The sequence below is a fragment of the Zophobas morio genome, unplaced genomic scaffold (genome assembly GCF_036711695.1).
Source record: "Zophobas morio isolate AGI-343-1 ecotype UQ-CSIRO unplaced genomic scaffold, CSIRO_AGI_Zmor_V1 ptg000004l, whole genome shotgun sequence".
In the NCBI taxonomy this organism is placed as follows: Eukaryota; Metazoa; Arthropoda; class Insecta; order Coleoptera; family Tenebrionidae; genus Zophobas; species Zophobas morio.
In genome coordinates this window covers 15,036,767-15,049,181 of record NW_026972109.1, presented here as the reverse complement: position 1 = coordinate 15,049,181, position 12,415 = coordinate 15,036,767, and the positions used below count along the sequence as shown (strand labels likewise).

General features: G+C 31.5%; 2 protein-coding genes across 6 annotated transcripts in view; one reads left to right on the top strand and one right to left on the bottom strand.

Annotated features, from left to right (window-relative positions):
- Positions 1 to 267, bottom strand: part of LOC135142740 (cilia- and flagella-associated protein 299-like) — a 105,195-nt gene extending 104,928 nt beyond the window's left edge. For both annotated transcript variants that reach the window (XM_064074493.1, XM_064074489.1), the window contains exon 1: positions 40 to 267. In XM_064074493.1, coding sequence (XP_063930563.1) covers positions 40 to 203 — 164 coding nt within the window. In that variant the 5' untranslated portion in view covers positions 204 to 267. The remainder of the gene's footprint in view (positions 1 to 39) is intronic.
- The window catches only part of LOC135142614 (nitric oxide synthase, salivary gland), a 106,624-nt gene that overhangs the window by 38,575 nt on the left and 55,634 nt on the right, over positions 1 to 12,415 (top strand). For all 4 annotated transcript variants that reach the window (XM_064074356.1, XM_064074363.1, XM_064074379.1 and 1 more), the window contains one exon: positions 439 to 572. In XM_064074356.1, coding sequence (XP_063930426.1) covers positions 439 to 572 — 134 coding nt within the window. The remainder of the gene's footprint in view (positions 1 to 438; positions 573 to 12,415) is intronic.

Genomic DNA, 12,415 nt, shown 5'->3' with positions numbered 1-12,415 from the left:
TCCCTGTGATTCCAGGATTTACAAGCTATTTCCGCCTACCTGTAACCTAGTTCGGCGATAGTTCGTGCCGCGACTGTGTCCTGAAGATAACAGCGATCATGTTCGGTTATTAACGAGTCCAGATAGTCCTCGTACGTTTCGAACTGGAGAAGGCGGCGGTCGGCTTCGATCTGGGGGGTTGAAGTGGCGGTGATATGGGCCATTTTGGGGAAACGGGGGACTGCGACGGCAAGAAGGGGTTAAAGGGTCATGTTGACGTGTGGCGGTTTCTAGGAGAGAATTTTGACAACCTGCATAAATAGAGCAACTGATTTTTTGGGAACGTCAATGAACGTTTCGTCATTATATAAAAAAAAAAAAACTATAGAACGTATAGAGAAATTTGAAAAAATTTCAAAATCAAAGCCGATTTTTCTAACATTTTTCTCCTCTTTCTAGAACACTGTCTGCACGAAAGAAGTATGCCTGGGCAGCTTGATGGCCCAAGCGGGCGTGCACGAGGTGAGGACGACCCAGGAGGTCCTACGTCAAGCCAAGGACTTCCTAGACCAGTATTTCACTTCGATAAGACGGTAAGCGTAACGGTTATGATTCAATTTCCACCAATATTTTCGTTGCGTGCATAAAGATAAAGGGTTTTACTGTTTCGAGCCAGGTTTTACGATCTTGCGGGATACAGAACGTCGATGTGAGTTTCGTTTAAAATTTTTACAACGCAAATTATCCACTTGCGCCGGATATACAATGGGTTTATGAGAGGCCGTGGAACCTTTTTAAGATGCATTCGGTTTGTTTTTGTTGCCATTGGAATAAAAGGATGGTTTTGATGGGGGTTTATTGCTGTGGCCCTACTTTGTTAACGCTGTGGAGTTCTTGCGTGGGGCGGCTTGAAAGGGTTTAGGTACGAGGTGCTGAATTATTTACTTACTATGGAAGTATTAAATGTGATTTCCTAATTGAAAGTGAAGTTAAACTCCTACGTTTACTTTATCTCATTTTCTAAATCTCGTTGGTATCCGTTTTCGAGTTTGCAAGGTGAAGAAGATTATGAACATGTTTCTGAATTTTTTATTGGAATAAAGTGTTGCTATGGGAGAGTACTTAATTAAATTTTGGGTGCAAACTTACTACCCTTGAAATTCATTTACAATTATTAGCAGAAATTCTGTTTTCGACTGTAGCATAAACAAATAAAAAATTGATGGAAGGTTATTCGACAGAACTTTCCTTGCACCTGCTTCTTTGACAAATTAAACAAATTGTTTGCTTTTTTTGTTTTCTGATAACCTCTATAAAGCTAAAACGAGTGGTATACACGATACTCCCGCAACTTTTTCGATTTGTAATTTTTTGAGTTTTTAAGCTTAATTTTTCAGGTTTTCAATTTTGCAACTTTTGAGTTTTTCAGTTTATAGATTCTGCAATTTTTCATTTCGGTTTTTATTTTCTTTATTTTTGCAACTTTTCGACTTTCCAATGTTCGGATTTTATAATTTTTTGTTTTATGAATTACAATTTTTTTCAGTTTTCCGTTTTTTCAATATTTCGATGTTCAATTTTTCAGCAGTTATTTTTTTTATTTCGCCAATTTTGCGACATGTAACTCTCGAGTTTTCATTTTAAATTTGTCTGTTTTTCAATATTCCAACTTTCGAATGTTTCAATTTTTAAATTTTACAATTTTTCGATCTGCAATTTCACGAATTTTCCGTATTTTTACATTGTTTATTTCTTCAATTTTTCGGTTTCAGTTTTTCGTTTCGACTTTTTATTTTCTTTATTCTTGCAATTTTTCCAATTTTTGATGTTCTGATTTTATATTTTTCTTTCTATAAAAGTGATGTTTTTTAATTTATGGATTTTTCAATTTGTCGGTTTCTACTTTTTCGGTTTTTAAAGTTTTAGATTTTTTAGTTTCTCGATTTTTCAATTTATCGTTTCTTCAAATTTTGTTTTGCAATTTTTCTAATTTTCATTTTTAAATATGTAATAATAATTTATTATAACTTAAAATATTTTTCACTTTTTCATTTTGACGATTTTAGAATTGTTCCATTTTTCGATTATTGGATTTTGTAACTTTTTCATTCCAATTTTTCGATTTTTAATTTTTCAGTTTTTAGTTTTCGTATTTCTTGGTATTCAATTTTTCAATTTTTCGAACATTCACATTTTGACGATTCTATAAACTTTAGATTTAACTATTTTTGAGTTTTCTAATTTTTCGATTCGATTTGTTTTTTCTTCATTCCAATTTTTCGATTCTTTTTTTTTCGAATTTTAAGTTTTTAAATGTTTCAATTTTTCGTTTCTTCAATTTTTTCGATTTGTAGTTTTTTATTTTTCATTTTATTTTTGTTTCTTCAATTTTACGATATGTAGGTAACTCTCAAGTTTTCATTTTAAAATTTTTCTGTTTTTCGATTTTCCAACATTTGGATATTTCAATTTTTGGATCTGCAATTTCAGGAGTTTTAAATTTTTAATTTTTCGAATTTTCGGCTTTTCATTTCTTCAATTTTTCGGTAGCAATTTTTGAAATCGATTTTTTATTTTCTTTATTCAATTTTTCGGTTTTCCAATCCTCTAATTTAGAATTTTTCTTTTTTTAAAAGTGATTTTTTTTAATTGTGGATCTTTCAGTTTTTGAGTTTTTCAATATTAAAATTTTCCAGTTTCTCGATTTTACAATTTATCGTTTCTTCATATTTTTTCTTTTGCAATTGCCTAATTTTCATTTTAAATAAATAAATACGTAATAATAATTACTCCATAATTTAAATCTATTTCACTTTTCCGATTATTGGATTTTACAACTTTTTTATTTATGATGTCTTTCAATTTTTTGATTTTTAATTTTTCACTTTTTAATTTTCGAACTTTCTGGTAGTTAATTTTTCAGTTTTTCGAAAATTAAATGTTACAGTTATTCGACTTTACAATTTTGACGGTTCTATAAATTTTCGATTTTACAATTTTCGACTTTTCCAATTTTTCGATTCATTAATTTTCTCAAATTTTAAGTTTCTCGATCTTTAGTTTTTCAATGTTTCAATTTTTCGTTTCTTCAATTCTTCTACTCGCAATTTTTCGATTTTCCAATTTTTTATTTTACAATCTCTGGTTTTTTCAATTTTTCGTCTTTTCACTTTTTTGATTTGCAGTTTGTTTTTCAATTTTTAATTTTTTTCTTTCTTCAATTTTACGATACGTAGGTTTTTCGATTTTCTTTCTTTTCGATGTTTCAGTTGTTAGATTTTGCTTTTTTTGATTTGCAATTTCACTATATTTAAATGTTTAATTTTTCAATTTTTCATTTCGTCAGTTTTTCGGTTTTTCAGTGTTTTCATATAATAATTTTTCTTTTTCTCAATGTGAAATTTTCCAATTTTTCGGATTTCAGTTTTTTGGTTTTGCAACTTTTAAATTTTTTAGTTCCTGGATTTTTTAATTTTTCGTTTCTTCAAGTTTTGTTTCGCAACTTTTCTAGTTTCCATTGCAAATCTATAATAAAAATAATAATTTAAAAAAAAATCACTTTTTCAATCATACGATTTTATAATTTTTTCATTTGTCGATTACTGGATTTTAAAACTTTTTCATTTAGTTGATTTTCCAATTCTCCGACTATTAATTTTTGAATTTCTCGATATTTAATTTTTCAATTTTTCGGTCTTTCAAGGTTTCAGTTTTTCGGCTTTAAAATTCTCACAATTCTATAATTTTTGGGTTTTCCAATTTTTCGATTCGATTCGTTTTTTCTTCATTCCAAATTTTCATTTTATTTTTTTTTTCGATTTTTAAGTTTCTCGATTTTTAGTTTTTCAATGTTTCAATCTTTTATTTTTTAAGTTCTGTTACAATTTTTTGTTTTTTTAATTATTCGAAACAAAACATTGGAAAAATTGGGAAACTGCTAAATTGCAAAATCAAAAACGAAAAATTGAAAAAGTATAAAATGAAAACTTTGAAAAATCTAAAAATTGGAAATCAAGAAATTGAAAAATGGAAGAAACGGAACGAAAGATTAAAAATTGAGAAACTTACAAAACTAAAAACTCCAAAATCGAAAAAACGAAATATCGTAAAATCGAAATATTGAAATATGGGAAAATCGGATATTTGAGAAATCCAAACATTTTGCAAAATTTAAAAATTGGAAATTTTTAAAATTGCAGAGAGCCAAAAATTATGACAGCAAATGAAACATTGAAAAAAAAAGAAATAAAAAAACGAAAAATTGTGTTATAAAATCGAGAAAATGAAAATTAAAAAATCGTGAAAAATAAAAATCAAGAAGTTGAAAAATTGAGGAAACGAAAAATTGAAAAGTGCAAAAACTGAAAAATCGAAAAATGAAAAATTGTAACATCAAAAAATTGCAAAACTGAAGAATTGCAAATTTGAACAATTGTAAATCGAAAAATTGAAGAAACGAAAAATTATGATATCAAAAAATTCTGAAATCGAAGAAAAGGAAAAAATTGTGTTATTAAAAAATTGGCCGAAAGTAAATAAATCCAGATATTTCGAAAAATTATGGAATTAATTTGCGAATAAGGATATGGATGTAATATTGATGTAAATATAACGTCAATTGAAATATCGCAATTTTTACAGTTCCAATAGCAAATAGTATTACAAAAAATTTACGATTAGCGCTTTTTTCTACTTTTTTCACGTCTTAGATTCTATTAGTTTCCACTCCCACTTCATATGAGAACATAATTAGCCCCGCCCACCCACCCTGCCTTCATTTCAGTGATTAATTTTATCCGGTCTGAATGAAATGAATAATCTTATAATGAGCAGGAATAAAATTATTGTTTAGAATGACAAGACTGAACGTGGGCGGGGCTAGTACTTGATACGATAAAACTGATTTTGGTAAAACACATATCCTCGAAGAAAATAGAGGGCGGGTGGGCGGGGCTAGTACCTAATAAGATAAGACTGTTTTTGGCAAATGACATATCTTCCAAGAAAGTAAGGGCGGGTGGGCGGGGTTCGCCTTTTATAAGATATGACTGATTTTGACACTTTTTACATCTTCGAATATTTTTCAACAATTTCGAAAATTATCAACTAGACATTTCATTGAAAAATTCAACATCTAGAAATTGTTTCTTCGCAAATTTCTATCGTTCTTCCAAAAACGTCAATTGAAATATAGCAAATTTTATAGGTCCAATAGCATAAGAAAAAAAATACGATTAGCGCTTTTCTTTTACTTTTTTCACATCCTAGATTCTATTAGTTTCCACTCCCACTTCATAGGAGAACATAATTAGTAATTCGCAAATGACATACCCTCTAGGAAAATGAAGGGTAGAGGGTATATCATTTGGCAAAATCAGTTTTATCTTGGCAAGTATTGGCCCCGCCCACCCACCCTTTATTTTTCTTGAAGATATGGCAAACGAGTTTCTCCTTTATAAAATTTTGTAATGACGTCATCAAAATTTTTACAAGGACTCTTATCAATTTCGATATATGTAATGTAATACCAAGGATAATAGTACTGTATTCCCAAATTTTCGGGAAAATGGAGTGAGTCGTTCTTGATTTTAATCAATAAGATAAATTGTCTCATTTATTAATTATTTTGAGTCACCCTGTACAGGTAATTTTAAAAGCTATGATTACATTAATACACCTCAATTTTAGAGTCATATACAGGATTTATTCCGTAAAATTTTAAGATGACGTCATCAATTTTTGTAATGGCATAAACGGATAAGTTTTGATTAACTATTTACTATGATTAAGATAAACCACGTCTAATAAAAATTCGGACAGACGGTAGACGAACAAACAGACAGACAGACGGAAATGGGATACCTATTTTTTCGTACTCTAGGGGCCAGGAAACATCGCGAAAACAAAAGTAGTCAGTCGTCCAGTGAATTCGATTACAATACTTCCTTAGTAAATAAGTAAAAACAAACTATACAAAATATTGAAGGTATTGATTAATTTAAGAGATTTATTGTGTTCTCGGATTTTTAAAGATTTACGGTTGTGGTCACCAGGTTCCATGGGTCGAAACCCTGTCTATTTTCAATGCAAGGTAAATCTTCATACAGGACAACCTTAAAAGTGAAATGTTCCATCTACGGCCATTACATAGCTCTCAAAGCCCCCAAACATGCAACTTTTATACGCAAATAAGTGAAACGTCACCCCTTCCACCCATAAAAAACAAAAAACTTTCCTCTTCCCTTATCTCCACATAGCGACATTATCTCAATCTGCCTTAAAATTTATATAACTTCGCGCCTTAATCTTATCCCATCACATTCTTAAGGTTAATTTATCTCTCCACTATGTCCTGCAGCAACCCTTCCGAAATTACTTAATAAATCTCCCCGCCGCTTCCACAAACACACAAACAATAAAACGCCCAAAAAACCATCCCATCACCAAAACTTATTGTTTAAACTGTCGCTTTTATCGCTGCACATAAAATTCGTTTAGCATAATTTTTCAGATCGTAATGACACTATGTAAACGCGTCTGAAAAATTCAGGTCTGCGTTTTTATTGCGACAAGATACGCCGTAAAGCGACATATTTTTTTGTTTGGCCAAATCCTCCCTTATGGGATGCTATTTTTTAGCCAGCATCCGTCGCAGGTTTTATTTTTATTTTTGGTGGATGGCGAGGATTTGAATGAATCGGGCTTGATTCGTTTGTCATAAGCAGGGAGTTAAGTGTTTAAAATGTTTGGGGTTAGAGGACAAAGTGGCGCGGATATTGACAGGTGTGGGCTGAACATGATTTAGTGAAATACGCCCCTTGGACGGGTTAGTTTTATTAAAAAGGGACTCAGACGCCCGGATCTGGATTCTTGTTATCCTAATGTCCTGTATTCTGGCCGGATGTGAGCTGGGTTGCAATAATTTCGATGCAGATAGGAAATGGAAATCGGAATCAGGGGAATTACACGCTTCTGTGGTAGAATGTTTTTATTTAAGTAGATAATTCCGAAGTATGATTCTAATTTTACGTCTGCAGTTATTTATGGTTTTCATATATTGTAAATCCAGAGGATTACGCAAAAGGAAAAACAAATCCTGGCGGAAAGTTTTTGAAATGTGTCGCGATTAAGGGCATACGTTGCGTTCAACACGAATTTCAATTACATAGAAAACTAACTTTAATTCATACGTACACGCAGCCATATAAGTCCAAAAATAAAACGACTAAAAAAAGCTTAATTTGGCTAAAATTAGTGGCTGCGTGAAACACATTTCCGTGCATTCACAATCCCTTATCCCTCTTTCCACTAATCCTCCATGCAATTTCTCCCCGAAACAAAACCCTGCCATCAATACTCCCGTTTTTGTTGATTTAATCACACTTTAAACGTTGCAACAGCCGTAAATTAAAACGTTAAGCACCAATTTAATCCACATATCCCTGCAAAAAACTCTGCTTTTCGAACACAATGACCAGCATAAACAATCGATCCTACCGTTACAACATTGATGTGAAACAGGTCGACACGGTTTAAAATAGACCACCGTCAATTATTTGCCGATTTGACCACGGAAAGTTATGACGAATGAGCGGCAATACCGGATTTCTATAAATAAAAAACATCGTACAACTGGAGTGGACACTCACGTCAAGCTGTAATTACGCCCAGGAGGAAAATAGATCGCGAATGGCTTTTGAGACTTTTGCGACGATTGTTCAAGATGTAGAATGCGTCGTCTGGGAAAAGTTCGAAAATGAGCGTTGCGGGACGAAAATTTACTGCTGGAAAGTGAAATGTTTTGAAAAAGAGACGTTAGACGTGAAAGGAAGGAGCGCTACTTTTTGGTGCACTTTTTATTGGATTGTTAAATGGATATAGAGAGCGAAGCGCAGTACACCAAGGTCGCTACTCTGTGTGCTTTTCGATGGAATCATAAACTTCTGTTGAAAAACCAACTAGTTACATCAGATCTTATCAAAGGTTAAATTAAATACATTTGTTAGGGAAATGTCAAATGGACTTTTTTCTCTTGAAACAAAGTTAATCCCCCAAACACATTCGGTGATATCAAAGTGTGGTAATTTTGTTACTATTTAATATTGATGGTGAATTTCATGCTGTTGATACTCAAAATATTTATTTAATGGAGCGCATAGTCATCACAATTACAATTAGCTTGCTGTTAAAAGCACGGATTGTATAAACTTGGTCAATACTTTCACTGACGAAGACAGGTCTACTTAATCTGCACAATATTACCCCAAACATTGATTAGTTATTTAGTTACGCTTCCTTAACTTTGAATGATAGATTTAATCAATTCGCTTCAGGTTTGTCATCTACAAGAAAATGTTAAATAAGAACATCTTGGTTTGAAAATAAACTGAGATCTAGGATAGATCCTTTAAATTTTACATTTGAAGTGTATAAAAAAATTGCAACTTCTTTTACACGGCATAAACAATTTAGAATTAGATATCGTCAAGAAAGAAAAGCTCATACCGATTCATACTTATCTCTACTAATGTTAGTAGGACGTACAATTTAATTAATCATTTCCCTATGAAAAACTCTGCCATTTTACTGTTGTCTTATCTTACAGCAAGACACCAAATTGTAATAATTTTTCTTAGCTTTAATATACATTTTTGTTAAATTAAATTTAATTCTACGTTTATTTGCCTTCTTTTTTTTTGCTAATTTGTACGTCATGTGTCAATAGTGAATGGTTCTTTAATAAAACAATGATCACTTGTTAAATTAATAAATTTTAAAGTCGTCAGTGTATTTTGGTATTCCTCAAGAATCCGTCATCGGTCTCATTTTATTTTTAGTTTATATTAATGACATATTTAGTGCTTTTCAATCTTCGAATGTAATTGATTTCTCCGACGATACAATTTATTTATTTATTTTTTTTATCTAATAAAAACCAATTTATTTGGTATTGTCTTGTCCTCAAGAAAGACATCAAATTATTTTTTTCAATTCTAACAGTAGTTCATACTTCTTCAATCACACTTTGATGTTCCTCAAGAATCCGTCATTGATCTCATCCTGTTTTTAATTTATATTAATGACGTATTTACTGCTTTTTTACATTTTCTAATTTAATAATTTAGGTTAGGAGGTGTGAATGGTGTGGCTGATAGTATAGCTGATTTTTTCTCCGTAAAAAACTTCAAATTTCTGGAGAATTACGAGCAAGTAAAACAATCACTAAACACAGTCGTGTGGGTAAAGTGCGAGAGAATACAGGGAACGGGCCTTCAAGACAAATAACAGTAAGAACCACGAATAAACCGAAGAAAATAGTAAATATCGGGACCCGCTGAGAAAAACCAAAGTCCGACGGGTCGACCGACTGAAGATTTTCACTCGCTTAGATAAGATAAAGAATAGAATTGGACTTGGAATAATTAAGAGAAATGAGGGACGAGGAAAATAACAGGAAGAGCAAGAGCGACAGAGAACGTAAACTAGAAGATAACATAGAAGAGTTCATGAAAATGATACAAAGCATGGGTAACACAATAAACGAAATGTCCACTGAAATTAAAAAAACCAGAAAGGAACAAAAAGAATACAGGGAAGAAATGCAGGAGCAGAGCGGAAAATAAGAAAATAGAAAAATCAAGAAAACTATAAATGGATTAGAAAGCAGGCTAGAACGATTGGAAAATGAGAAAAGAAAAAACAACGTGGTGTTGCAAGGACTAAGAATAGATACTGATGACCGAGAAGAGTTAAAAAAAGGCGTAGAAGAAATCTTTATAGATAAATCATTAAATGTAGAAGTTAAGAGCGTTGCGAAGCTAGGAGAAAAAACATGTTTAATCAGATTGGCAAAATATGGCGACAAGATAAAGGTAATGCAGAACAAAAACAAATTAAGTACGAAAACATGGGAAAAGATATTTAAGATTTATCGAAAAAAGGTAGAGGAATACTAAAGCAAATTAGGTATAATAAGGGCAAAAAAAATCAAAAAGACTAAAGAATGAAAACACCGAAGTCACCAACAAAGGAAATGGAGCAGGCAATGAATATGGTAACAAAAAAAAAGAGAAAAGAAGAGAAATAAAGAATAGAAGAATGAAACAAAAACAGAGTATTATACTCATAGGAACATGGAACGTAATGGATATTTATCAAGAAGGAGCTATCAAAAATCTTATTAAGAAAATGAAAAGATATACAATAGAATTAATAGCTTTACAAGAAACACATCTGACAGGCAGCGGAAAACAAGAAATTGACAATTACAATTTGTTTAAAAGTGGAGGTGCAACCAGACAGTTTGGGACAGGTTTTATAGTGAGGCAGAGACTTAAAGGAAAAATAATAGACTTTATGCTGGTATCAGATAGGACGAAAATTTATTCGTTCTAAATATACATGCCCCGATAGAAGAAAAAGAAGACGATGTAAAGGACGCATTCTATGAAGAAGTGGACAGAGTTATTGACAACGTACCAAAAAGAGATATCTTAATTATAATGGGAGACGCAAATGCAAAAGTAGGGATAGAAGAAATATATAAAGGAATAGTAAGAAAATACAGTAAGCATGAAGAATCGAATAATAATGGTCTAAGATTAGTCGAATTGACTATAGAAAGAAATATGAAAATAGTAAGTAAGCAATTTCAAGGGAAAGATATACACAGTGGAACATGGATCATTCCAGGAAGACAAGAACAAACCAGATTGATCACGTACTGATCCAAGAAAAACACTCTAGGTTAATAACAAATTAACAGTCAAAGAAAGATAGTTAAGCAAATATGTCGCAGGAAAAAAAGGGATTTTTTAAAAAGACTAATAAAAACTATAGAGGAAGCATATCAGAAGAAAGAAATAAGAAACTTTTACAAAGACATACAAAACGTAAAGTCAACAAAATACGAATCTACGCAATATATAAAACATATAGAACAAATGATAAATAGCAAAATCAGACAGAAGAGCAAAAACAAGTACCAAAAGAAAAGAGCTTCAAGTAATGAAAGTATAGCAATTCCAACAAGAGAAGAGATAGAGGAGATCATAAATCAGATGAGGAATAGCAAAAGCCCAGGAAAAAATGGAATTACATGGAAATGGAAATAGATGGATAGAATAGAAAGAAGACTTGAAGGATGCGTGGAAGAAGCTCCAGGAGAATATCAAGAAGGCTTTAGAAAAGGAAGAGGGACAATCGGTCAAAGATTTATGTTGAAACAAATCATGGTAGGAAACTACAAATATGAAATTCCTACTCATTTCCTCTTCGTGGACTTCAAAAGAGCTTACGATACGGTGAACAGGACGAAGTTAATAAACATGTTGAGAGAACTAGATATTCCCGAAAATCTAATAAATCTAATAAAAATGAATTGAAAAACACAATAGGTAGATAGATAGATAGATAGATAGATAGATATTTTATTCGTGCTGAGATACATAGTATTTGCACATGTCATAATTACAAAATTAAAAAAGTAAATTCATACAACATAAAACTGAACATAACAATTACTTAAATTAATCATTAAACATTAACCATTTCTAAAGCACTATTCAAAAATTCATCAAAATTGTAACAACATTTCTGTAACAAATACCGTTTAATGGTGTTTAGAAACTGTTTAGTAGGCATTACTTTTATCTGTTCTGGTATTACATTAAAAAATTTAATACAGTAATAATTTATGCCAGTTTTAGATTTTGTAAGACGTAAAGGTCTATATGCTATTAAATCATATCTAGTGTTGTAATTGTGGTACGAATTTAATGTAAATAGGATACAATTCTGGCCTATCTTTTATATATTCTAAACACTTAAAAATAAACATTGACGGTACAGTTAGAATGCCTAAACTCCGAAAATATGATCGACAGTCCTCACGATAAGCTAAATTGGCTACTACCCTAATAGCACGTCTTTGCAACTTAAATAATCTGTCACACGTTGACGTATGGCTCCATGCTAATAGGGCATATTCCAAATGACAATGCATCAAGGCAAAATATGCTACTCTTAGAACCTGCATAGAAAGACTAAGAGACAAATTACGGAGTAAGAAGATATTTTTAGATACCTTTTTGGCAACCTGATCACCATGATTATTCCACGACAACTTAAAATCTATGAATACGCCAAGATATTTGACACATTCTACAAAATGTTCATCTTTTTGTACGTGTTATAATGTGAATAACATTTCCGTAGTTTTTTTTACTGTTTATGCCTAATCTATTGGCAAGGAACCATGATTCAGTACTCGTGATAATTTGTGTTTTTTTTTTAAATTGTGTCTTTTCTCGGTGAGTCTGCAAAACTTACAGTCGTATCATCTGCATATATCATAACATCAACATTTTTTAAATAGTAGGGTAAATCGTTTATATACAACAAAAACAGAATGAGACCCAATGTGGAACCCTGCGGC